The sequence below is a fragment of the Muscardinus avellanarius genome, assembly GCF_963383645.1.
Source record: "Muscardinus avellanarius genome assembly, chromosome: 22".
In the NCBI taxonomy this organism is placed as follows: Eukaryota; Metazoa; Chordata; class Mammalia; order Rodentia; family Gliridae; genus Muscardinus; species Muscardinus avellanarius.
Genome location: NC_137808.1, coordinates 2,374,922 through 2,402,313, shown reverse-complemented (window position 1 = coordinate 2,402,313; position 27,392 = coordinate 2,374,922). Strand labels below are relative to the sequence as shown.

Genomic DNA, 27,392 nt, shown 5'->3' with positions numbered 1-27,392 from the left:
TGCCAAATGGAGACATAAACTAGAACTGCCCGTGCCTTGGCGATGGCCAGCAGCCCCTGTGGGGAACAATTCAAGTTGGCCTTTTCCTGCTTCCACTATAGCGCAGAGGAAATCAAGGGCTCAGACTGTGTCGACCAGTTCTGGGCCATGCAGGAATGCATGCAGAAATACCTGGACCTCTATCCCCAAGAAGATGAGCAGGACGAGGAGAAGAAGCCAGCAGAACATGCAGAGGAAGCCGTGCCCACGTGATGCAGAGGGCACCATCACCAAAGAGGAGGAGAGGCCGAGCTGATGAGGGCCTGCGCCCTGGGCTGCAGTCCTTCCAGAGTGATGTGGACCTTTGGTAGAGAGCCTTTAAATCACCTTCCAGAAAGTGTCTATCCTTCTATCATTCTGTGCACTGTAATGTACCAAATAACTTATTCTGATGATCGGGGTCTTGGCCCTTTCCATATACACTGAAAAAATGGGGGTTGGTAGGAATCATGTCCTACATGAACCTACCAGTGAACGCAGCTGCCACCTGTGAATTTTCTTTTATTAGATTGTCTGGAATTTTGCCACTTTGACACAATGTGCTGGATATTCTCAGCAACCAGAAATCATCCAGAAATGTTTCTTGTGAGTGAGATGATTTATTCTGATCCATTGTGTCCCTTTTAGCAGACTTGATTCCTCTTTGGTAAACAGAAGCAAAGCCTCTTCCTTCTGAAGCGCTGGTGTGGGGCCATTCCTAACAGAGGAGGCCAGTGGTCAGATCTGGGTTTGCCGAGGCCATCTTGCCCTGCGCAGAAGAGGGGCACCGTAGCCCATTCTGGTGCATCTTGTTCCCAGGTTCTAACTGGGCTCCAGGTTGTCTACACTGAGAAGGTGGAGACTGGACTGTCCAGTTCCTGGCAGGTGTAGGAATTCTGAAAGCCCAGGTTTGGGGCCGCGTTCACTCTGGCTCTCATGTCTGGTCCAATGTCATGTTCTCCAGAGGTTGCAACCTGCATTGCCAGAGCAGCAGCCAAGAGAGGAAACGGTGTGAATGAAGTTCTCAATAAAAATGTGTGATTTCTACCTGATTTGAATGTGTCTTTTGTTTTTACAAGTTTGAAATGCACTCGATGTAAGGAAAATTTAAAGTTATGAGAAATTTCATGGAAATTCCTCTTTCAAGATCTTGGTACATCAGTTTGCATCTGTTAATATTTTCTGGGTTGAGTTCAAAGCAAGGTCATTTTTCCTTGTGAACAGATACCTGCTTAGAGACATTGCAGATTCACTGCGAGGTGGGGAAGGTTCTTCCCATTTGAAGAAAAGAACTGATGAAGCCCTTTGTTCAGGTAACAGCTGTTTTCAGGCTGTGGTAGATATAATACTACATATGACACAAGTTTATTTGTGTTACTGTGTAAAAAATTACCTTAAAATTTAGCAGCTTGAAGCCAGGCATGGTGGTGCATGCCTATAATCCCAATATTTGGGAGGTGGAGAAAGGAGGACCATAGGTTTGAGGACAGGCTTAACAAGTAGTGAGTCTCTCAACAACCTATTGAGACTGTTTCAAAACAAAAAATATATATAATAGGGCTGGGGATGTAGCTCACAGGTAGAATGCCCCTGGTCAACCCCCAGTACCACGAATAAACAAACACAAACTTAGCAGTTTGAAACAGCAAATATTATCCACAGTGTCTGTGGTCAGGACCTGCGCCTGGCTTCTCTGAGTCCACTGGTTCAGTCTCTCACAGGGCTGTGTCCCTGTCATGTCGTGGCTTGGTGGGCTTCTCAGAGTCCCTCAGGTGGTTTATTTTTCCATCCCAAATGTTCAAGGCCAGCATGAGCAACTTGGCGAGGCCTTCAGCCGTTTAGAAGCAACATATAGAAAGGCTCTCAGAAACCTAGTGAGACCCTGTTCCCAAATAAAGAAATAATGTCAGGCCTGGGCCTAGCTTGGAAATAGAAGACCTCTGGGTTCAATCCCCAGTACCAAAAACAAATACAATTTTTTTTTCAAAAATGGGCTGAAGGGTTTGACTCAGACCCCAATACTAAAAAATGAAACAAAAAATAAACTGAAAACAAAAACCCACCCTGAAATCAGAGGTGTTACCCAGCGCTACCTTGCGGCCGTTGCTGATTCTGCACCTGTTTTTCTTTTGGGTGCAGAAGCAACAGGGACCTTGGGATGCAGAGATTCTGAAGCAGGGAAAGTTACCCCACGTTATAAGAGTCAAATTACACAGAGAGGGAAAAGGACCATGGTGCATATTTGATGATGCCTAACGCGTGCCGTGTTATGCGGCCATGAACAGTGGCTCTCATGTGAGATTTGATTATCCTGGGAGTTGGGCCATGATGCACACTTTTGTATGTCAGCAGTTTTGTGCATGTGCTGGGAGGCGTCTTGGCAAATGTGTGGTAAGTGGAGGTTGGGCCTGCTGAAGCTGACCTCTGGAGCTGCCCTCATCCTAGTGTACAGCTGCCTCCTGTACAGGGTGCTGAGCCTGGTGTTTTAGAGACCAGACTCCAACTCCTGACGTCTGGGCTCAATGTCATCCTTGGGAAATGTGTGTTGACCTCTGACTAGACACAGACCCGCTCTGGATGCGGAGCCGACTCCAGCCAAGTGTGTCTATGGACGTGTTCTTTCTGATCCCTTAGGAAGCCAAGTACCAGCCATTTCCCTCAAATTTGGCCAACACGTCTTAGCACAGTGGTCTCGACCTCATCTCTAAGTGGCCATCGCTACTGTGGGCAGAAGCCAAAGTGGCCTTGGTCACCATAGAATTTATAGCCTGGTTGAAGGGGGAGAGACACTGGTGAAATCATCACAATTGACTGCGCAAGCCCTGCAGTGGTCGGTAGGAATGGAAAGAGATGTGGTGTGCAGGGGCGGCCAGTTCCGGAGGTCAGAGAGCAACCCCCTCAAGAGTGATGCTCAGCCCAACGGGGTAAGAAGGAGAGGAGCTGGCAAAGGGGGAAGGAAATAACCCTGGGCAGAGGGGCCCAACCCCAAAGCCCGAGGCACTTGTATATTATCCTAAAATCAAAGTCTTATTTTCTGCTTGACATTAGAACATAGCGGTCCAGTTGGCCTTCACTATGCGTGGACTCTCCACTCACAAATCCAACCAATGCCAGACTGAAAAGAACTTTTTGTGTGGTACTAGGGATTGAACCCAAGGGCATTTTACCCCTGAGGGAAGACCCCATCCTTACTAATTAATTGATTAATTCATTTACTTATTATGGTACTAGGGATTTAACCCAGGGATGTTCTACTTCTGAGCTATACTCCAGTCCTATTTTTTTTTTTTTAAATTTGGAAACAGGGCCTTGCTAAGGTGCTGTGGCTGGTCTTGTACTTGTGAGCCTCCTGTCTAAGCCTCCCAAGAACTAGGATTATAGGCATGAGTCACCATGCCCAGTGACAAAAAGTAATTTGAAAAGTTATTTTCAGCTGGGCATGGTGGCACACACTTGTGATCCTAGTAGTGGGTAGGCTGAGACAGGAGGATCTCAGGTTCACAGGCAGCCTCAGTAACTTAGTGAGGCCCTCTGCAACTTAGTGAGACCCTGCTTCAAACTAAAAGATAATAATAAAAAAAAATGGGGCTGGGAGTGCAGCTCAGAGGTAGAGTGCCCCTAGGTTCAATCACCAGTACTACAAAAAAAAAATTATTTTGAAATAATTGTAAGCCAGGCATGGTGGTGCACACTGTAATATCAGCTTTTGGGAGGTTGAGACAGGAGGATCTGGGTTTGTAGACAGCCTCTGCTTAGTGAGGCCCTTTGCAACTCAGTGAGACCCCATTTTAAAGTGCACACTTGTAATTCCAGCATATGTCTTATTACTATTCTATGGCAAACCAGACATAGAATTCTAGGTTGGGGTGCTTCTTTCTTTTAATAATAAATATTGGAAAATACTTAATTCCACACTTGCTTACATGGCTTGTAAAAAGTAGTCAACTGTAATTCTTACCATTTATAGGTGCGATATTTCCCACTCTCTGGCTTCAAGATTTCGTCTTTGGTTTCTATTTTCCATGACATCCAGACGTGTCGATTTTTGGCATTTGTCCTGCTTGGTATTCTCTGAGGTTTGATGTCTATCGCTAATTTTGGAAAGTACTTGGCCACTTCAAATATCTCTTCTTCAAGCTGGGCATAGCGGCACACTCGTGGAAATGCCAACTCCTTGGGAGACTGAGGTATGAGGATCCAGAGTTCATGACCAGCCTTGGCAAGTTACTGAGACTCTGTCTCAACAAATAAAAAAGATCGAGGATGTGGGCTATTTAGTAGAGCGTTTAAGCACCTGGCATGTACAAGGTGCTTAGGCTCAATCCCAGCACCACAAAGACATAAAGTCCACACGAGGCTTTTACAATGGATTAAACACTTGATCTCACATGAAGAGACCTGAGTGTGCCTGTATGAAGCAGGCGCAGGCAGCTTGGGCTTTGGAGTTAGACTGGGCTGGAATCCCAGTGGTGTGACCCTGGCCATGTTTAACCTCAGCATTCACTTATTCCTCTGCTAATTGGGGTGGTCAGGAAGATGGAGTGAGGAGGTCCAGGTGTGACGCTCAGGGTTCATGTGGCCCATCAGTCCCAGAAGGTTTCGGCTTCAAGGCCCACCCAAGCCAAGCCACCATCAGGAACCTGCTCAGCTATACCCAACCTCTCTCCCCACTACCCATTTCTGTTTTGAGCTGGACACAGTATGAGCATTCCCCCACCAACCCTATCTGAGCCAGCTCAATCACTTCTTGACTGAGGGCACAGTGAGCCAGGGAGCTCTGAGTTTCAACTTTATTCCCACCATGAGCTGGCTGTGACTGAGTCAGGTAACCACTCGTAATGGGTTCCTTTGGCATATCAACACCACAGGCCTCTGGCAAGGCCAACCGAGGAAGGGTGGAGGTGTAGCACAGTGCCTAACACAAACGGCAGCCACAGGCTGAGCCTGTCTCTCCCCGAATGGTGCAGGGATGACTGTGGAGGGTTTCCGTTTTTGTGCACAATGGCCCCAACATTGCAGGGATAATGGGATAAGGTCGAACCAGCGCCGTATTTACCCACTGTGTAGGACCCAGTGACCTTGACTTTGGAGGACTTTTTAACATCAGGGCCGCTGGCGCCAGGACTATCTTGTGAAGATCAGATGGTCATTGTCAAGAAAGAGAGAGGGATGTTCTGTTATGATTTTCACTTGGGGTTCCCATGCACATACATATTCACACCAATGGATAACATTTTATTTAAAAAAAATTTTTTTTTCTGATACAAGACCCAGAGTAGCGCATGCACATCAATGACCCTCGAACTGGAATTCATCATATGACAAAGCAAAACTTGCTACTCCAGCCTGTGATCTGGTAAAGCGACCAGCCTCTCACTTGGAGTCTCAGCACACAACTGCCAATGTCCAGCCTACTCCACGGCTCATGGTGACTCAGAGGTATGTGTTAGTGTCTGAACAGCAAAGACACGTTGAGCGGCAAGTACGAGAGTGTCCTTAGTGTGTTAGACTGGGAAACACACAGGCATGGGGGAAGCCAGCTCCCTTTGATGCGCCAGTCTCCAGCATCTCCTACACATACAATCATGACCTGCGCTGGGAGATCCACCAGCACCACATCAAGAGCTTGCTGGTTCACGGGTGAGCCGGAGCTTTTGCCTTCAAGGACTGTGGGAAAGGCGTACTCACGTGAGGTAAGAACTTGAGTGGTGGTTATAATTCATGGTCCAACTTTTCTCTGCCGTCAACCTGTCTCTGAAATCCAACCTTAGGTCCTGGAAGATGGCCAAGCTGAGAGGGTGGAGTTCTATCTCCTGTCATCTCTCTTTTACAGAAGATGACCGTGGGAGAATTGAATGGAAGAATACAGCCAATGGGAGAATCCAGTGCAACCTGAAGGATCTGACTTGAGTTTGGTGTAGTATATTTAGTAGGGCTTTGAAAGTCTTTAGGAACATTTCTCATGGGTTTCTTGATGCTCTTATAACTTACAGACTGCTCCGTGGGTTGATTTCAGGGAAGGAGTACACTGAGTGAATCAGTTTTACCTGAATAATCAGCTAATTAAGAGAACGTTCGCATAAGGAAAACAGAGAAATGACAGGTGAAGCAGGGGAGTGGCTGGCCATCTCTGAAGTCCCACGATAACAGCATCAAGGTCGAGGCCTGGGGAAGAAAAGAGGCCTGCAGCAGACAGCATCTTCCATGCCAGCAGCCCACCTCCCACACAGCCGTGATGTGCAGGGCAGGTGACTGGCTGACACTGTGAGCGCAGTCCAGATGCGCAGGGCGGTCCTCTTGCTCGCGTCCCACTCCCACTCCCTCTACAGGACTTTGCGTTCAGCAGGTGCTAAGGAAATGTGAGTAAGTTCAATATGCAGATCTTCACACCTCTCAAAAGCTCAGCCACTCCCACTAAGGAGAGGGGTCTTCACCAGAATGTAAGGAGGGGCTTCCGTCTATTTCAGTAAGCAATGGGAGTGTGGTAATGAAAGTGTTAGTGAAGGATATAAAGTGACTAGTGGTCAGTTAATGTTCATCAATTAGCGAGCATAATGGCAGAAACTCTACATAGAGCTGAGTACACTTAGATAGCATGATGCTGATGTCGTTCAAGGATAATGTCCCTGTAATCAAGCACCAGAGCGAAATGAAATTCCCTATCTACCCTCAATGAAGAGTTCAATTACCATGGTGATACTGGAATGATCCTAGGCTGTGCCTCTTTAAACATTTCAAGTGTGTGTGTGGTGTGGTGTGGTGTGGTGTGGTGTGGTGTGTGTGTGTGTGTGTGTGTGTGTGTTATGCTGGGGATTGAAACTAGGGACACTGGTTTCAAAACCTCCGAGCTATACCCCAGCCCTCTTTTATTTTTATTTGGAAACAGGGTCTTGCTATAATGTAAGCCTCACTCAGCTGCTGAGGCTAGCATCAAACTTGCAATTCTCTTGTCTCAGCCTCTCAAGTACTGGGATTACAGGTGTGTGCACCACACCCGGTTCATTTCAATGTCTTAATGCTAAAATTGGTAAGAAATTATCTCACTAGAGCCCCCAGGGCAAGATGAATCAAAAGGGAGGAGGCTGGTCAAAAATCCTTGGAAGTTACTTTAACTTCTCCTCTTAGAAAACCTTCCCTTCTTCTGACGATGTTCCACAGAAGGTTCCAGACTAATTCCTGAATTATACACTGAGCCCACATCAGAGTAACTCCCCAAGGCTCCAGAAGGAGGTCTCCCTAGGGACCATCCTCATCAATGCATCTCAGCATTGGGAGTTTTACTTCCTTAACCCAATATGTCCCATTGTCCTAATATAGGACACCTATAAAAACGTAAAGAGCAATTTATAGGTGTTCTACACCCCGGCCCTTTTTATTTTTTATGCTGAAACAGGGTCTCACTAAGTTGCTGAAGCTGGCCTGGAACCTGCAACCCTCCTGTCTCAACCACCCAAGTACTGTGATTAGGAATGCACCTCCGTGTCCAGCCCTCTTCTATAAAATGGAATAGGTTCTTATAGGAATTCTGTATATAACATAAAATGGGACTAAATGGGTTAAACTGTGAAGGAAGAAGATACAGGCAAAACATCCCCTGCCACCTCTCCATCAAAGGTGGCACTGGGCTCCCCTCCAGCGCAGGGGCAGGAGGCTCTGGGCAGGGCACAGGAAGCCGCAGGTGAAGGGGGAACCACAGCCTAATGGGGACAGCCTTCTGTGAGGGCAGAGGACAGCCCAGCGGAATCCGTCCTGTGTTGGCTGAAGGGAGGGCCCTGCACAAGGCTGCTCTACAGCCTGCGTCATGACCGAGAGCGGACAGGAGCACGGGGACCAAGGTGGTCATGGCAGCCACTTCCGCTCTGGCCAACAGAGCTGCACTGAGTTATACCTCAGTAGTAAAAATATAAAGACCTTGCGAGAGGGGAAAGCTCCCAACTTAAAAAGGCAAGAAACCAACAAGTGGATGCTGGCTCTTCCTATTCTGGTTCCCATTGTGTATCCAACTGTAGTGGACAGACCTCAAAGCGCACGACATGGACTAGCAGGCCCGCCCCTCGCCCGTGACCACGCCCCCAGCCCTCCTCCCGGCCCCTGCCCACCACGGCGCAGTCGAGGCCGCCCTTCTGCTTGGCCAGGGTGCACTTCAGCTCCCGCAGGTTCTCCGTCAGCACCTCCACCTCATCCAGGCGGCCACACTGCTTGGCATCGAAGACGTAGTCCTTGATGTTGTCGATCTGCTGGAGCAGCAGCTCCTCCTCGATGGGCTCTGCTGCCTCCGGGCCACCGTCACCGTCCACCTCAAAGGGCTTGGTGCAGGTGGGCTCCTCGAAGGGGTTTCCAGGGGCAGCAGGGCTCGAGGGCCTTGGGTGGGGCTGCTCATCTTCCTCGTCAAAGGGGTTGGGCGCTGGACTGTCTGGGTCGGTGAAGGGATTTCCTGCCGTGGCTTCCTCTTCCTCATCCTCCGCAAAGGGGTTGTATTCCTTGGGGAGGGTCAAAGTGCCAAGGGGAGCCTGTGCAGCGGCAGGGCTGACAGCACACTCCTCCATGGGGCTGGAGAGGTCCTCCTCCTCAAAGGGGTTTAGGGAGGCCACGTCATTCTGCTGTGACATGGTGCTCTGGGGGAGGATTTCCTGGTCAAGGGCCATGGGCCCAGACCATCCCTGGACAGGGGCTGGAGCTGAGCCGGTGAAGGAGTCTCAGGAGCTGTGCTGCTGTGTACCGGGGAGGAACCCAGATCCAGAGCATAAGCAGGGTGGCTGTGTGCTCCGTGGCCGGGCTCCAGCTGGAAGGGCGCGATTTCTCGGAAGTCCAGGGACCGAGTCCGCGTGTGCAGGGAGGCCACCCGGAACTGCTCCTGTTCCCGCTCCCACTCCCGCTCACACAGCATCCGCAGCTGCTCCCGCTGCAGGCCCTCCTCCTCAGCCTGCTTCCGGGACAGCTCGACGGCCTTCTCCGTCTGCTGCTGGTCGTACTCATCCTGCAGCTGCCGCAGGTTCTCCTGCAGCGTGCGCACCTCATCCCCGCGGCCCGCGGCCTCGGCCTGTCTGATGAATGACGTGATGTTGTGGATCTGCTGGAGAAGGGGTCGGGGTCTTCCCCCTGTCCCTGGCCTTCTGACAGCGGGAGTCAGCCCTCAGCCTTCCTCAAGGGGGCAGGGCCCCTGCGCACAGACGCCACCTCCCCGCGGGCCGCACGAGACCCCAAGCCACTCTGCCTCTCCTCAAGCCTTCGCTGGGACTCCAGGGCGGCCTGGGGGACACCAAAGCACAGGTCAGCGGCCAACAGCAGCTCACAGTGTCAGTTACCCCTAGGAATCCAATCCCCCTCCTCCGGACTAAGATATCCAACTCTCAAATCAAGAGGACAGTGGGGCAGGGAAGCACCCCTGGGTGTTTTTGTGGTACAGGGTATTGAACCCACTGGCATTCTACCTCGGAGCTACACCCCCAGACTTATTTTTTCTTTATTTTGAAACAGGGTCTCAGTAAGTTGTGGAGGGCTTCACTACTGAAGCTGGCCACAAACCTGCAATCCTCCTGTCTCATCCTCCAGGTACTGGGATTACAACCGTGCGCCACCACGCCCGGTTAAGGGGAGGCAAACTTTGAATTACAAAAAAGTTAACGAGTAATAAGTGAAGGAGTAAGATCTCAGTCTTAGCCTCATTGCTGTACGCTCTTCTTAAGCCACCCAGGTCTGCCGCCCACACCTATACAATAGGAGAATCCCACACAATGTCAAGTAGACATATTATTTTTTGTTGTTGTTTTTTGATACTGGGGATTGGACCGAGAGGCACTGTATCACTAAGCTACACCCCAGCCCTTTCTTTTTTGTGTTTGGCACTGGGGACTGAACACAGAGATGTTCTCCCTTGAGCTATACCTCCAGCCCAATTTTATTTCTTATTTGGAAACAGGTTCTAAGTTGCAGAGGGCCTCACTAAGTTATGGAGGCTGGCTACCCCCAGCCCTTTTTATATATTTTTTAACTTTTTTAGTGGTACTGGGGATGAAACTCAGGGTCCTTCTACCAGGCTACGCTCCGAGACCTATTTTACATTTTATCTGAACACATTCGAACCTACGCGATCCTCCTGTCTCAGCCTCCCAAATACTGGGATTACAAGTGTGCGCCACCATGCCCGGCTCAAGACCTTTTTATTTTTGTGTTTTGAAACAGGGTCTCACTAGGTTGCTGAGTCTCACTACATTGCCGAGGCGGTCCTCAATATGCAATCTTCCCGTCTCAGCCTCCTAAGTACTGGGATCACAGGCATGGCCCACCGTGCCTGGCTTTGTTTGGTTTTGTTTTTGTGGTAGTGGGAATCGAACCCAGAGGCATCCTACCTCCAAGCTACATCCTCAGCCCTACTTTAATTTTTTGCTTGGTAACAGGATCTCATGAAGTTGCTGAGGCTGGCTTTGAACCTGCAATCCTCTGTCTTAGCCTCCCAAGTACTGGGATTACAGGTGTGTGCCACCATGCTCAGTTTTTGTTTTTTGCAGTGCTGGAGGTGGAATCCTGAGTCTTGAACATGCTGATCAAGAGCTCTAGATACACTTAAATATCCCCAGCCCCTTTCATGTTGATTTTTCAGACAGGATGTCACTAACTGAACCAGAATGACCCCAAAGTTATGATCTTCCTGCCTCAGTCTCATGAATAGCTATGAGACCAGGTGTCACCACTGTGCCCAGCTATTTTCTATTCTAATAATGTACATTCTGCCAAGAGTGGTGGCACACCCCTGTAATCCCTATACTTGGAAGGATGAGACAGGAGGATTTCAGGCTCAAGGCTATCCTCAGTAATGTGTGTGTGTGTGTGTGTGTGTGTGTGTGTGTGTGTGTATGTGTGTGTACTAGCTCATCTGAAGTGGCACGGTCAAATAAATAAAAAATTTAAAAAAGAGCCAGGTGTGGTGGCACATGCTTGGAATCCCAGCATTTGGGAGGATGAGACAGGAGGATCACGCAGGTTCGAAGCCAGCCTCAGCTACTTGGTGAGGCCCTTTGCAACTCAGTGAGACCCTGTTTCAAAAAATAAAGAATAAAAAACAGGGCTGGGCGTGTTACTTGGAGGTGCAATGGCCCTGGGTTCCAACCCAGTACCAAAAAAAAAAAAAAAAATTAAAAAAGAACATATTTTAAACTGGGTGTGGTGGTGCACACTTCTAATCCCAATACTTGGGAGGCTCACAAAGGAAAACCACAGGTTTGAGGCCAGCCTCAGCAACTTAGCAAGACCCTGTTTGAAAATAAAAAGGGCTGGGGTTTAGCTCAGAGATAGAATGCCCTGGGGTTCAATCCTAAGTACCACAAATTGTGCCCATTCCAATGCGTGGGAACTTCCTAGTGTCTCGGCCCTGGAAGCCCTACTGGAAGAAGAGCCGCCAATCTCTTGGATGGTCTAGGCATGAAAGAATCAACAGAACTTCTTAAAGGAAACCATGGCCTGGCAAGAAACACAAAGACTGTGCTGGTCTCCACAGAGGAGCAAGGAGCCAGAACAGGCCGGAAGACACACAGACTCGAGCCAGTGAGTGGCCGCGAGGCAACGCGGCTTCGTGGGTGTCCTGGGCGCCAGGTGGTGACAGGAGGCTGCGGCCGCAGGGCCTGGGCTCACACACCTGCCTCTCCATGGTCCTCTTCCTCTCCATGTCCTGCTTCCTTTTCTTTTTCAGTTCCTCAAACTGTTCCGTGGTCGGCAGTGACATCAAACCCAGCAACTTTTCCTGTAGGGAGTCACGGAATTTTACGTGTAAGCCCATTCAAAAAAAAAAAGAAAAAGCCTTAGCTCTGTCTGCTGAAGCTAAGCCACTCCACCCCTGGGGAGTGACAGTCCCTGAGCAGCAGGAAAGGAAGCACTGCCACACAGCCTGCCTTCTCCTTAGGAAAGGGCACACCAGAGCCGAGGCTCGCCCAGCCAGCTCCACGCTTTGCCCTCACACCCTGCCTGCCGTGGCGTTGCGCCCTCGGGTCCTCTTGACCACCTCCTGAGACCACCCTCAGGTCTCTCCATGGCACCGTTCACCCTAACACACCATTTTTTATTGCACGTATTTATATCTATTTTTTGGTACTGGCCATTCTCAAGTGGAAGGGTTAAATAAAGCATGGCATATACAGTCAAACCATTATTCTGTAGCTATTCGAATGATAGCTGTTTAATCACTATGTAAAAAAGCTCAGGACATATGCAGTGATTAAAACAGGATGCAAATATGCACTCCCATCCATAAAACGTGCAAACAGGAAAAGTGCACACCAGAATAAGTGATAAAGGATGACAAATGTTTTGCTTCTCTCTGAAATCCATACTTCTCTCAAAACGTGGCAAAACGCATTCATGCTCTTTAGAAATGGCAAATGTATAAACACAATCGACCTGCTGCTGGCAGAGATCTGCCTTTTGAGAAGAGCAGGACGGGCCGAGCTCGCCGCCCGCCGCCCAGGAAGGCTTTACCTGCACAAAAAGCGTGGCCGAGCATCTGATCATCCTCTGCAGCCGCAAAGAGTCTGGATGTGGAGGAGGGTCCTGGTTCACGCCCAAGGTTAAGATCTTCTTACTGAATGAGCACAAACACACCAACATAACAGGCGCGGCAGCCTCAGAAACAAGGGGGCATGTCTGGAGCGGCCAGGCTCTCTTGTCGGCAGGTACGAGGAGCCCAGTGAGCCACTCTACTCAAGTCCCCTTTGCTATCCTCTGGTCATAGCCCAGGCTCCCAACATGGCGCACGTACAAGGTAAACGCTCAGTCACTGAGAGACTGACCGCGTAGGTAGAACGAGCTTCTCAGGGCACAGCCTGTGCAACTGCGGGTCTGCCTACTGTCGCCATCTTAAAATTCTTTTATTATTATTTTTGTGTGTGTGTGGATCCAGGGGCCCCTGAGGGATATCCCCAGCCCTATTTTATTTTTTATTTTGAAACAGAGTCTCGCTGAGGGTCTCATAAGGATGCTGAGGCTGGTCGCAAACCTGTGAGCCTCCCGTTTCAGCCTTCCATGTACTAGGATTACAGGCATGTATCACCGCACCACGCTCTTAAAATCTTTATGAATGTTTTAGCAAGGGACAGCATTTTCATTCTACATCAGGTCCCATGAGTTATGTGGTAAGTCCTGTATGTTGGATGGACAATGACTCCTCATCTCACTGGTGCCCATGGGTCCCTGTACTTCCTCTACCCTAAGGGCTGATTTCAGCCCAAGAGCCTGTTCATGGTTAAAATGCAGCTGCAGGTCAGGCATGGAAGTCATGCTTGTAATCCCAGCACTTGGAAGACTGAGACAGGAAAGTCACAGGTTTGAGGCCAGCCTGAGCACGTAGTGAGACTCCCAGCGACCTAGTGAGACTGTTTCAAAACAACATAAAAAAAAAAGACTAGGGGTAGAGCTGAGAATGTTCCTGGGTTCAATCCCTAGTACTGCAATAAATAGACAGACAGACAGACAGACAGACTGCAGCTCGAGATTTGAGGAGCGAGCACAGATGTAAAAACAGAGCCTGGCTTTTGTCACAGCTGCTCTTAGCTGCGGCACGTTTCCTCACCAAACATATGGGGGTGCTGCTCTTGGCCCCACAGGGAAACTTGGGTACAGTGAATAGCTGCTCCACGAGGACCAGCCAGGGACGGGCACACAGCGGGGAGGAACACCAACTCCTATTTCTTTTCCTTTTCTGGAGCTGGGAATCGAACCTAGGGGTCATCTACCTCCAAGACACATGTACTGAGATGTATGCACAAGATCCACGTATATGAGTGCAAAAGCCACCACACCAGAAACCCCAATACTTGGGAGGTTGAGACAGGAGGAGAAGAAGCTCACAGCCAGGTAGGCAACTTAGCATGGCCCTCCACAACTTAGTGAGACCCTGTTTCAAAATAAAGAATAAAAAATGAGGCTGAGGGTGTAACTCGGAAGTAGAATGCCCCTGCGTTCAATCCCCAGCCCCCCCCCCCCAAATAATAACAACTCCAGTCTCCTTGACATTCAGCCAGCAGGACATCACCTAACGGACCTTACCTTAAAGCGTCTATGAGCTCATACACTTTCTGCACCTCTACTCGCAGGTCCTGGGCCTGTTCCAGACTGTAGGTTGTCTCCCCGGCACTAAGGAGAAATCAAAGAACATTTTTTTTGGGGGGGAAGTACTAGGGATTGAACCCGGGGCCATTCTACCTCCGAACTCCACCCTCAGCCCTATATTTTATTTTATTTTATTTTATTTTATTTTATTTTATTTTATATTTGGTCTTGGGGACAAAACCCAGGGGTCTCTACCTCCAGGCTACGTCCTTGACCTATTTTATTTGGAAACAGGGTCTCAATAAGTTGCTGAGAACCTGACTAAGTAGCTGAGGCTGGCTTCGAACCTATGCGATCCTCCTGTTTCAGTCTCCTAAGCGCTGGGATTACAAGTGTGTGCCACTACGCCCGGCTATTTTTTATTCTTCATTTTGAAGCAGGGCCTCACTAAGTTGCAGGGGCCTCACTAAGTAGCTGAGGCTACCCATGAACCCGCAAGTCCTGGGATTACAAACATGCAGCACCACACCCGGCTCATCACAAAACATTTGATCAATGTATCATCGTGCAGATGAGAGAGTGACTCTCAAGGTGTAAGGCCTCACAGAGACAGACGTGGTCAATTTTTTCAAAAGGACACTTCAGACTCATGGAGAAATGCGTGTTCAGTGCTTGGCCTGCACTAATCAGCCGGAAGCTGCTATTCCTTGTGCAGAGAGCACAGGTGCTGGGCCTCTGAGGACTCGCTCTTACATGCATCGCTGGAACAAATGCCACTGAATGCACTCCTGCTCACTTTTCCTGAGCAATTGTACTCCATCTAATAAAATGTGTGAAGTGGAGCCAGGCGTGGTGGTGCACACGTATGATCTCAGTCCTTGGGAGGCTGAGACAAGAGGATAACAGGTTCAAGGCCAGCTTCAGCAACTTAGGCCCTCTGCAACTCAGTGAGACCCCAAAATAAAAAAGAGTAAAATAGGGCTAGGGCTGTAGTTCAGAGGTAGGATACTCTGGGGCTCCATGCTCAGCACAACATAAATAAATAAATAAATAAATAAATAAATAAATAAAACTTGTGAATGGTTTACTAAATGAACTGGTCATACTACATTGGAGTAGAAAGCTCTTCCCTCGGCTTTTCCCACTCAAACACTGTCCAGGGAAAGAAGGAGCCACTGGGGAACTGACTAAGGAACCCTCATAGGCACACACCAATGGCCCTTGCTTTTGGGTGAGCACTCTTTTTTTGTTGTTCTGGTGTGTGTGTGTGTGTGTGTGTGTGTGTGTGGTATTGGGGATTGAACTCAGGGGCATTCTACTTCTGAACTACACCCCCAGCTCTATTTTATTTTTTATTTTGAAACAGGGTCTCCCTAAGTTGTGGAGCACATAAGTTGCTGAGGCTGGCTGTGAACCTGTGACCCTCCTGTCTCAGCCTCCCAAGGACTGGGATTACAAGGGTGTGCCACCACGCCCGGCTCTGAAAGCACTATGACTCAAGATGCCGGGATGGAGTGGAGAATCAGCAAAGGCCAGAGTGGCCTGCCTCCTCTTGGGAGGCAGCAGTATGGAAGACAGTTATGGTTGCTCATTCACAAGCCTTCCCTCCCTCCCTGCACTGCTGAATCCTGGTGTGAGGGTTCCGACTTTTCACCTCCGCAGGCTTAGGGATGACCCTTGGGCTAGAGGCAACAGTTCAGAAACTCTTTGCTGCTGACTGAGCCTTAGCAATGGCTTATGAACCTTCCACAGGAGGCAGCAGCGATCTAATTAAATAAGCAGAAAGGCCGGGCGTGGTGGCGCACACTTGTAATCCCCATGCTTGGGAGGCAGAGACAGGATCGCGCAGGTTCCAAGCCAGCCTCCCTGGCTTAAGAGACCCTGTTTCCAAATAAAAATATAAAAAAATAGGTCTGGAAGTGTAGCCCGGTGGTAGAAGGGTTTCCAGGAACCCCAGTACCACCAAAAATAAAAGATTTAAAAATAAATAAATAAGTAAGCAAGCAAGCAGAAATGACTGCTGCCTTTACCTAGCTTACTACCTGCCAGCAGTTTTAGCTGGAAAAATACTGCTGTGTCCTGCAATAAAATAAATAATAAACAAAAAGCCATGCGTGGTCGTGGTGATGCACGCTTGTAATCCCAGCACTTGGGAGGCTGAGACAGGAGGATCGTGAAGAATCCTCAGCTACTGAGCGAGGCCCTTTGCAACTCAGTGAGACCCTATTTCAAAATAAAGAATAAAAAACAGGGCTGGGTTGTAGCTTGGAGGTAGAATGCCCCTGGGTTCTATCTCCAGTACCGCTAAAAAAACAAACAAACAAAAAACCAAAAAAAAAAAAAAAACCCACAACAACAACAAAACACAACAGAACAGATGGCAGGCTTCTTTTGGCTGCTGGGCTGAAGCTTGCCAACCCCTGCTCAAAAGGAAACTTCAGCGTGAAGCCCTGTCACGGCCCGGCCACTGTCAAGAGGCATCCAGCCAGGCCTGGGCACGGAGCTGCCTGTCAGAAGAGCTGCAGACTTCACTTTTAGGGGCTGGGGGATGGTTCAGTGGTAGAGTGGGTGCTTGGCGTACGTGAAGCCCTGGGCTCAATCCCCAGCACCAAAAACCCAAAAATACAAGAAAAAGATTTCTATTTCAGCTCCTGAAGAGCTGACTTAAGCTTCCAGAAGACAGTTACCACCGAACAAGAAACACAGAGAGGAATGGCTTACTTCAGGGACGCGGCCATCTTGATGGATTCAGGTGCTTTCTGGTCAACTTTTTCCATGCAAAGTCGTAATTTCTAAGAACAAACAAGAAGTGAGTGCTTCTCTCCAGATACAGAAATGCCAACACAGAAAAGCCAGGTGACAGGAAGATGGATGTAAAACGCTCATTTTTCAAAATTGGGTTTTTTTCCCTTATGGTTATCAATTTCCTAATTTATAGATCTATTTTCTTTTTTGTTGCTGTGTTTCTTGAGGGGTGAGGAAGGCTACTGGGGCTTGAACCCAGGGACATTCTACCTCCAACCTACACCACCAGCCCTTTTTCTATGATTTATTTTGAAACTGGATCTTATTAAATCGCTGAGGCTAAGCCTTGAACCTGCGATCCTCCTGTCTCAGCCTCACAAGTACTGAGATTACAGGTATGCACAACCACATCAAGCTTACAGACCTACTTTCCAAGCAGAAAATTCTGCAGGAAGGAAAGAAAGTGAGCATGGAGGTCAATTGGATGTTTCTGAGAGAAGGCCTTCCAGGACACATGCAATGTGTGTAGCAAGACAAGAGAAGGAGGAAGAGGAAGCAGATGGTGCATTTTCTGTGCGGAGCACTGCCAGGCAATAGCAAGACACCGGCATGTGGCATGGCCAGGCTCGCCTCAAGACAGAAGGAGGAAAGCTGGGCGTGACAGTGCACACCTGTGAATCCCGTATTTGAGAGGCTGAGACAGGAGGAATGCAGGTTCAAAGCTAGCTTCAGCAACTTAGTGAGACTCTGTTTCTGGGCTCAATCCCTAGTCTGCCTCTGTCTCTGTCTGCCTCTGTCTGTCTCTGTCTGTCTCTCTGTCTCTGTCTCTGTCTCTCTCTCTCTCACACACACACACACACACACACACACACACACACACACACACAGAGCAAAAGCAGCTGGGTTATGGTGAGGCACACCTATAATTCCAGTACTTGGGAAAGTGAGGCAAGATCATGGGTTCACAGCCAACCTCAGAAACTTAGTGAAAGCCTGTTTCAAAACAAACAAACAAACAAACAAACAAAAAAAACCCCCAAAAAACAAGCTGGGCGTGGTGGCACAGGCTTGTAATCCCAGCTCTTGGGAGGCTGAGACAGGAGGCACAGGTTCGAAACCAGCTTCAGATACTTAGTGAGGCTCTCAGTAACTTAGTGAGACACTGTTTCCAAATAAAGTATAAAATGGGTCTGGAAGTGTAGCCCAGTGGTAGAAAAGCCCCTGGGTTCTACCCTCAGTACCATGAAAAAATAAATAAAAACATAAAAACATACAAAAGATAGCTGGGGGTATAGCTCACAAAGAGAACGCCCCTTGCTCAATTCCCAGTACCAAAAAGAGACAGACACACATGAACACACACACAAGCACAGTGGTTATTTACTAAAAAGATACCGGCCCACGAACTGCACACACAGGATGACAGGAAGAAGAACCCCATAGCTCAGTACCCGGTGTAAGGAATCCGCCTGCCAGTCACATTTACACGGCGGATCCAGAATGGTCCCTGCAGAACTGCCAACAGGGCCCTTCGGCAGTCACTGGACTAAACGCCCGGCCTCGGCTCAGTGCCGCACGCGCGGCTGCCCTCTAGGCTGAGCTGCTCCCGCCCCTCCACCTCCCTGCTGAGCCCCACTGCCTAGCCCCTGGCCCACAGGCCTCCAGGGCCACGCAGACACCGAGCACTCTCCCTCCCAGGAGTCCTTTGCACACACTGGCCTCTCTGTGGGCCACTTAAGAGTGCTCTGGGGTCGCTGGAGGTAACCAGAGCGGAGGCACTTGAGCTGAGACTTAGGATGGGAGGCTCTCGGCCATGGGCAGTGAGTGTGTAAAGCCTGAAACCCTGCAACGCGTCCTCGAACCTGTGAAGTCTGAACCTCCCCAAAAGAGTCTCCCCGGACTCTTCTGACCCACTGTTGACGACATCTCCAGCTTCTGCCTTCCCGCAGAACCTGTCCACCCTGCAAGCATCTGCCCTTCCTCCTTGCTCCTGCTTTTGAATGGGCTGAGAAATGTCGGGGAGCGAGTCTGCCCCACGCCCTAGCTGCCTGTGGCTCAGCCCGGCCCTGACTGGGAAACCCTGGCCCTTCAGCAGGAACTCAAAGGCCTCAAGGGAGCCACTCCCCAAGCGGCCGGTAGAGTCTGCAGGCATGAGCACTGCAGCCGGCCTGCCCCGAGTCCGCAGACACACGCACTGCAGCCGGCCTGCCCGTGCTGCGCCCTAGAGCCTCACGCCTCGTCACCTCGTAGAGCAGAGCGCCACGACGTGGGGCGTGTGCCCGTTCTTGTCCATCTGCTGCTCCCGCTTGCACAGTGTGGCCTTGCAGTGTGTGCAGCAGCGGATGCGGTCATCGTCCTTCTTGTCCAGGACAGAGCTCACGCTGCTCACGCTGCTGCTGCTGCCCCGGCGGGAGCCGTGGACGCTGCTGGGAGACTGGCTGGGGCTGGTGTGGGCGCTCAGGGAGTCCTCGCTGGCGCTGGTGAGCTTGTCTGTAAACCGCCACAGACAAGCACTGATGATCCTCGCGGCCATCTCATCCCTCTGCCCATCCCCGCGCGTGTCAGCCCACAGGTGTTTGACTTGGGATCAGCGCACAGCCCTCTGCCTTCCTGGTTAGCCTCTGAGGTGGGAGGGGAGTCATACTGCCATCAAGCGAGCGAGATCCCAACGACGCAGCTCGCTGTCCTCACGGCTGGCAGGGCCCTCCCTCCGCCCGCATGCCCTAGCCCCGGACACAGCCTGCACACAAAGGCGGCAGTGGTGGCCGCGGTTACGGAGGCCAAACTTATTTCCACAATCTGGACAGAAAGGGACATCCTGGTCGTTGACCCAAGGCACCACAGACTTTTCTATTGCTTTGGGAGGAACAATGCAAAAAACAAAACAAAAAACAAAAAAAAGAACAAACCATTTTAAAAGAGATTTGGTTAAGGAGAAAGGTAAGAACAGAAAGAACGTGAACAAAGTTCTAGTTACCTCGAATCTTGGCAGACTCGGTGTTGATTCTGTCGAATGCCGTGAGCTAACCAGGAGAAAACAGAGCCAAATGAGTTAGCCCGGCGATGGACGCACTCTCCCCACACTTTGCACTACTCAAGTGTCAAGCAGGAATTCACACTTAACCATTTCTCCAGTCCCACAGGTCATCAACAGCCCCACAAAGTCAGAAACAATTCCACAAGGGAAACAGTATCAGTTTCACATCCAGAAGGCACTGCCCTTTCTTTTGTTCTTTCTTTTGTGTGTGTGGTACTTTCTTTCTATCTTTTTTTTGTGTGGTAATGGGGATGCAACCCAGGGCATTCTACCTCTGACCTACACCCCCAGCCCTATTTTTTATTCTTTAATTTGAAACAGGGTCTCACTGAGTAGCTGGGGCTGGCCGTGAACCCAAGATCCTCCTGTTTCAGCCTCCCAAGTACAAGGATGGCAAGCGTGCACCAGCGTGCCCGGCAGGAACCCCCCTTTCTGTGAGCCACTTTCAATCTCCTCATTGTCAGTGACCCATTTCAGCAATAACCAGGGTGTCTGAGGAGGAGGCAGCGTGGAGCTGCAGGTCACTGCTGCATATGGCTCCTGGCTTATGCTGAGAGAGCCCCTTGTACAGATTCCTTAAAGAATGCCAAGAGTGCCCTTAACTTCCAGAGTGCCCTATCCTCCCCTCCACGAGCAAGCAAAGGCATTCGAAAGGTTAAAACAGGCCCGACCGAGGCAGGGACCTTGGATGGCTGACACACGAAGACTTCAATGGATGTACCTCTGAAAAGCGGGGTAGGGTTGGGAGAGCTGACACAAGATAAGGGACAGACTCTGCAGCCAGTAGCTGATCTCTGCAAAGAACTCCAGCCTGTTGCTCATGGCTGGCCAGCCTCCTGCGGGCAATGGCTGCAGTGGGCACCCTAATCCCCGAGGCCCAAAAACAATAGGGAGACGTCTTATAAAACAAACTCCCCATGGTCTCTGGAGCCCATTAGAATCAAAAGGACATCTGTATGCTGGGCGTGGTGACACACACTTGTAATCCCAGAGCTTGGGAGGCTGAGACAGGAGGATGGCGCAGGTTCAAAGCCAGCCTCAGCTACTTAGTGAGGCTCTCAGCAACTTAGTGAGACCCTGTTTCCAAATAAAGTATAAAACAGAGCTGGGAGTATAGCCCAGAGGTAGAAAGGCCCTGGGTTCCACCCCACAGTACCACAAACAAAATTAAAAAATAAAGAATCAAAAGGACACCTGTGGCTCTCAGACAGCTGCATCCTTAATATCAGGCCATCTTTATGGATGAGTCTGATATATCCTTCAAGAAATGTACGGTCCTCAACCCATCCACCTTCCTGCCTGGAGACACTGAAGGCCCATCCATTCATGCAGAGAGACATTAACACACCTTCAGATGCCCCAACAAGACCCGACAGATCAGTCTCTGCTGAACTCTGACAACTACTTATTCACTGATGGCAGCTCCTTTGTGAAGGAGGGACTACGATGTGCTGGTTATGCCATCACGACACCTTTTGAAGTGAGAGGCAGGGCCACTGCCACCCACCACTAGTGCCCAATTAGCCAAGCAATAGTGCTACCAAGGCCCTTAATAGGGCTGCTGGAAAAATGGTTGATAGCTATACACATTCCAAATATGCCGTCCTGGTCATTCATGCCCATGGGGCTACATGGAAGGAAAGGGGGCTTTTTACTTCATCTGGATCCTCTATTAGCACAAGTCCCAGATTACGGGCTTATTCACAGCTGTCCTGCAACCAAAACAAGTAGCTGTAGTTCACTGCAGGGAGGATCAAAAGGGAACAGACCTTGTCAGGGTAATTACCTGGCCAACAGGGCAGCCCGAGAGGCTGCCACCTGCACAGACCTAACAAGTGTCTGTCCGATCTTGTGGGGAGGGTCACTGTGACCTGGCACGAGGCCTGTGTATTCCCCAGAGGTAAGTGTCAAAGCTAAACCACAGGGGCGCACTGTAGACCCTTCTGAGCCTGTCTACTTAAACAAAGATTCCTTGGATCTGAGCCATCCTCGGCTTGTCTTCCTAACTAATGACAACACTTCAAATCTAACCCGTTTTGATTTGATGCCACAAGCAAACCTCTGCAGAATCATATTACAGTGGGGGAGTACTACTGTCCTAGCAACATTCCTTGCTGTCCCTGTCCAAATGGGCACAACTGATGCACCTGCTTTCACCGTCTCGCTGAGGGTCCTCTGCTGGACCCACTGGGGCATCGCTGAGCTAATCAAACTCATTTGGTCCTAAGGCCTACTCCTACGTCACACCGCAGTATATGGGCAGGACCTCTAGGAAAGGGGGATGGGAACAGAAATACCTCGCTGGTTCATGCCATTGCGATAACTACTCCTATACAGGAAAGACTGGACCACAGTTCCAGAGGGGGTTGTTGTCCCCCAATTGTACCAACAACCCCTCTGGCTCAGTAACTGTTATCAGAAGTTTGATAGTTCTACCTGCCAACAAGCCTGTACGCCCTACCAGATATCTCATCCTGTGTGGCCACCCACAGAAAGAACTCCCTGACTCTGATTCTCCAGCAGGCTCTTTCCAGTCCCCTCCACAGCCTTGACATATTCCTGCATCAACAACAAATCTTTCTGAGGACACTGTCCTCTGGTCAGGTCACCTGCCATTTTTATGAGATAACAATATAGGCAACAGCAAGGGCGCCACCGTGTGGCTCCTAATGGCAGGGCACATTAGCGCTGGACGACTGGCCTCTCGGGGAAGGTTTGCCTATCAGGAGGCCACGATTACAAATCTAACCCGTCCCCTTGAAAACTTCATGGTCAGCACTGGCGACGCCTTACAAGGTCTCAAATGGAACATGCACCTTTAGTAGGAGTCGCATCTGACAACTGAATGGCTACTGATTATCTGCTTGCAGACAGAGGTGGTGTATGTGCAACCTTAAACAAAACCTACTGCACCTCCATGAACACACCAGGGATACCCGGGAACAACACTAACAGGATACACAAGCGAGCGTCATGGCTGCGCAACTTCAATACAGTCGACAGTCCCTCAGCGTGGAAAGCCGCCAGGAGTGCTGTGCCTCCCATGACTTGGTACCGGCCTCTTTGGGACACCTGGTGGCCATTCTACTTAGGCTTTTTTTGGCCAGAGTCTACTAAAGTATTAGTATAAAATAGGGGTCTGGGAGTGTAGCCCGGAGGTAGAAGGGTTTCTAGGAACCCCGGTACCACCAAATAAATAAATAAATAAATAAATAAATAAAAATAAAAAATGAAAACAAAGAATTCATATTTATATTGTCATAATTCTTTAAGATTTTTACCAATTTTCTTGTTGAAAATACTACCATCTTTCTTTTTATCAGATTTTCTGGTTTAACTAATATATACTGACATCTAGAGGTAAGAAATCATTTAAAACGTATCATCAAGAAATCTGGTTGACAGCGATTTCCACAGGAAAGGGAAACGGGGACAGGATAGGGAAGGAGCATCACAGCACTCATTTATCATTTTCTTTGATTTTTGGTGGTCCTGGGGTGGAGCCCAGGGGCTTTCCTACCTCTGGGCTATACTCCCAGACCTATTTTATATGGTATTTGGAAACAGGGTCTCATTCAGTTGCAGAGAGCCTCACTCAGTAGCTGAGGCTGGCTTCGAACCTGTGCGATCCTCCTGTCTCAGCCTCCCAAGCGCAGAGATTACAAGCGTGCGCCACCACGCCCAGCTCATTTATCATTTTCAAAAAAATTTTTATGGTGATACTGAGGATTGAACCTAGAGGCAGTCTACCTACAAGCTACACCTCCAGCCCTTTTTTTTTAAAAATTTTTAAATAGGTTGCTGAGTCTAGAATCGAGCCTACAATTTTTCTATTTAAATCTCCCAAGTACTAGGATTACAGGCCTCACCCGTAAATCACCACTCCCAACTTATTTTCAATTTTTCGAGATAGTCTTTCTTTTTTCTTGAAGTACTAGGAATGGAACCGAGGAGTGGTCTACCACTGAGCCACACCTCCAGCTCTTTTTATTTTAAAGAAATGATTATGTAATTAGTGTTCCTTATTCGAGGAATAAGAAATGGAGGCCCATCAGAGTAAATGACATGCCCAACAGCAGGCACGGTAGCATGTGCTTGTACTCCCAGCTATTAGGGAGGCTGAGGCAGGAGGGCTGCTTGAGCCCAGGGGTCCAAGGCCAGCCTGAACAACATAGAGAAACCCTCAGAATCAAAACAACGAGCTAGGTGTGGTGGAGCGTGCCTATAATCCAAGGACTTGGCAAGCTGAACCAGGAGGATCACAGGCTCAAGGCCAGCCTCAGCAACTTAGCGAGTCTGTGAGAAAAGCAAATCCTCCAGCTTCACCTCAGACCTACTGGAGCAGAAACTCTGGGGATGGATCCCCACAATCTCTGTGTCCAACAGATTAAAACCTAAGAATCACCAGGCCAAAGACCAAAAACTCAAATCAATGACATCTAGCCCTTTCACACTGCAGTCACGGTCATGGGGAGATGAGGAGTCCAGTTTCTGCTCCATCTCTGGCCTCACGACATCCAGCAGGCGTGTAACCCTTTCCTGACCACAAGAACACACATATCTCACAGGTGTTCCAAGGAAGAAGCACCCAGCGAAGACAAGGGCCGAAGTCACTTACCCTGCCGTCACACATGACCAACGGGTTGTAGTAAACTCCAGCGCCGTAATGATTCTGAACAGATGTGATGGTCTTGGGCCCTAAAACCTTTAGAAAAGAGTAGTGGCTCCAATTCTTCTTCGGGTTTTCTGAATGCCACGCAACAGGGTCATCTACTGGAACACAAAGTCCAGCATGGCATTCTGGAAAGCCAAGAAGAGAGAGTGGGTTTAGTTTCAATCCCTAGAAAAGCAGCTAGAGGGAGTGGAAAGGCCTCAAATACTATGCTATCACGATCAATAGTCAGAAGATCTATGGTTATCATCAGATACTTAAGCAAGTCTCTGGAAACAAGGTGAGATTCATTTTCATCTGTACAAAAGAGGCAGCCAAACACACATTTCACATGTGTTGTGCCAGCAGTCTTCTGAATGCTTTAGAGATATCACACACAGTAACACATTTTATCTTCAAAACAATCTCACATGGCAGGGGTGCCACTCTCCCAATTTTATGAGGAAGGAAACTGAGGCCCAGAGAGCGCTGTGCACAAGGGCAGAGCTAACGGGCACACACCTGAGCAGTGCTACCAGATTCTGTGTGCTGAGCTGTGCTCTATTGCCTTTCAACTAAAAATAGCTAAATGTAAATATCCACTTTTCTTCCGGATCAAACTAACATCACATGAATAAACTCTACACAGTGGTACGTAAAGGGAAATGCGTTATTCGCCCATTCTTCCTGAAGTACCTATGATGAGTTCTGATAGGTACTAGGGAAGAAGAGCTCAGTCTACTGAGATAACAGACAAGTTTTCACTAAATTGACTCCATAGGGGGATGAATGCTTCACTCAATAGTGGGGGTCAGATCAATAAAACAGAAAGCAAGCCAGGAGCGCTGGCTGGCGCATGCCTGTAATCTCAGTAATTGGGAGGCCAAGACAGGAAGAGCACAGGTTCAAGGTTAGCCTCAGGAAGTATAACTTTTCCTAGAGGTGAGAAGTATGAGTCTTGAGGAATGTATGAGATGGACACGGAGGAGACAGAAGGGCTTGGGGGAGTGTGGAGAAGGGTAGGGAGTCGTGTTAGAGGAAGCTGCTCTTATAGACAGGAGAGCCAGGCAGTTCTGGGACCTGCAGCATACCACTAGAACAGGACATATTTATGTGGTGGGAGAGGAGACAAGACAAGCAGGCTGTAAGCCATGCTAGAAAAACTTTCCTGCAGGGCCAGGCGTGGTGGCGCACACTTGTGACCCCAGGACTTGGGGTGTTGTGACAGGAGGCTTGCAGGTTCCTGGCCAGCCGCAGCTGCTTAGTGAGGCCCTATGGCAACCTGCCCACTGGATTCTGCAAACCAGCGAGAACTTCACAGCTGCTGTACCCAGCTAATTCTGAAGAATAAAAATGTTGAGTCCCAAGTAGACTCTTGTTAAATGTGCTAAGCAAGAGTAAATATACTGGCGCCCACTAGCAGCTGCCTTTACCTTCAAAGCACCCGCCCTGGGCCTACGGTCAATTTATCAGCGTCCTGGACTCAGAGAACTCTTTTGCACTTTTTTCCTACAGCAACAGAAGGGACTCTCAACTTGGCTCCGCATTAGAATCACCTAGGGTGTCTCGAAATCCCTTAAGTCCAAGTCTCATCATGAACCAATTAAATCAGAATCTCTTGAGGTGGAAACCAAGTTGTTGCTTTCTGTGTGTGTGTGTGTCTGGTACTGTGGATGGAACCCAGGGGCTTTCTATCTCTGGGCTATACTCCCAGACCAATTTTATACATTCTTTGGAAACCGGGTCTCGCTAAGTTGCTGAGAGCCTCCCTAAGTAGCTGAGGCTGGCTTTGAACCTGAGATCCTCCTGTCTCAGCCTCCCAAGTGCCGGGATTACAAGCGTGCGCCACCACGTCCGGGATGTTGTTGTTTAGTTTTTTTGAGATTCCCTAGAACATTCCAAAGCTCAGTCAAGGCTGAAAACACCGACCTGGTACTTAACTATTTCTTTCCCTTCTTCCCGCTTGCCTATGCGACAGCTTTCCCCGGGCCTAACTGCAGCTCCTGCCCGCAGACTGAAGGGGACGCCCACTTTTCACAGTTCAGCTCGCGCCCTGCTCCTGGAGCCCTTCCGCACGACCTGCATTCCGCTGGCCGGCGCCTGGAGTGCGCAGGGCGGACTGGCCCCTCGGGCTCCGCAGGAGGAAGGCAGAGGGCCTCTCCAGGTCCCGCTCACCTTCTCTCCGCGTTGGGGCCCGCCTGGCGGAACACCCCGGAGCCGTAGGCGAAGACCAGGCTCAGCTCCTGGGGGAAGCGAGACAGGATCCTGCGGAAGGCCACCCCCGAGCTCTGCAGCGCCTGCAGCGCCAAGGGCCGCGGCTCGGGACACAGGACCCGGAGGGGCAGGGCCTGGGACGGCCGCGGGGCAAGGGGCTGGGGAGCGGCCCGAGCGAGACAGCCTGGGGCGCCCGGTTGTCAGGGGAGACCCGGCAGCTCCGGCGCGCGGCGATGACGCACGCAGTTTCCGCCCAGCCCCGCCCCTCCGCGCACGCGCTTTCAAGACGCCCAGGACGGCGCGCGCCGGCGAGTGGAGCGGGGTGGCGCTGCAGCGGCCTCTGGTGGTGGGATGAGCGCACTGCAGGCCCGCCCCTCAGACCAATTGGGGTGAGGGCGATGGCTAACCAAACCATGCTTGACCCTTAACAAACAAACAAACAAACAAACAAACAAACAAACAAACAAACAAACCCTGTAACAAGATGGGCGTGCGGCGCACGCTTGTAATCGCAGCATTCGTTAGGCTGAGACTGGAGGATTGCGGTTCGCAGACAGCCCCAGCTATTTAGCGAAGCCCTCTGCAACTCAGTATTGCAAGAATAAAAGACTAGTTTCAAGAATAAAAAGATTGAAAAATAGGGCTGGGGGTGAGGCTCAGAGGTACAATGCCCCGGGGTTGCATCTCCAT

General features: G+C 49.8%; 1 protein-coding gene across 1 annotated transcript; it reads right to left on the bottom strand.

The window, feature by feature from the left end:
- Positions 1-860: 860 nt before the first annotated feature.
- On the bottom strand, positions 861-27,392 carry RBSN (rabenosyn, RAB effector; the record flags this gene model as incomplete). Its single annotated transcript, XM_080718150.1, is given in 17 exon segments — positions 861-992; positions 8,118-8,698; positions 8,701-9,099; positions 9,102-9,144; positions 9,148-9,267; positions 11,651-11,755; positions 12,487-12,589; positions 14,053-14,139; positions 16,777-16,847; positions 19,044-19,058; positions 19,061-19,342; positions 19,547-19,656; positions 19,778-19,823; positions 24,456-24,542; positions 26,418-26,502; positions 26,664-26,836; positions 27,369-27,392. Coding segments are annotated over 17 exon segments (2,463 nt in total).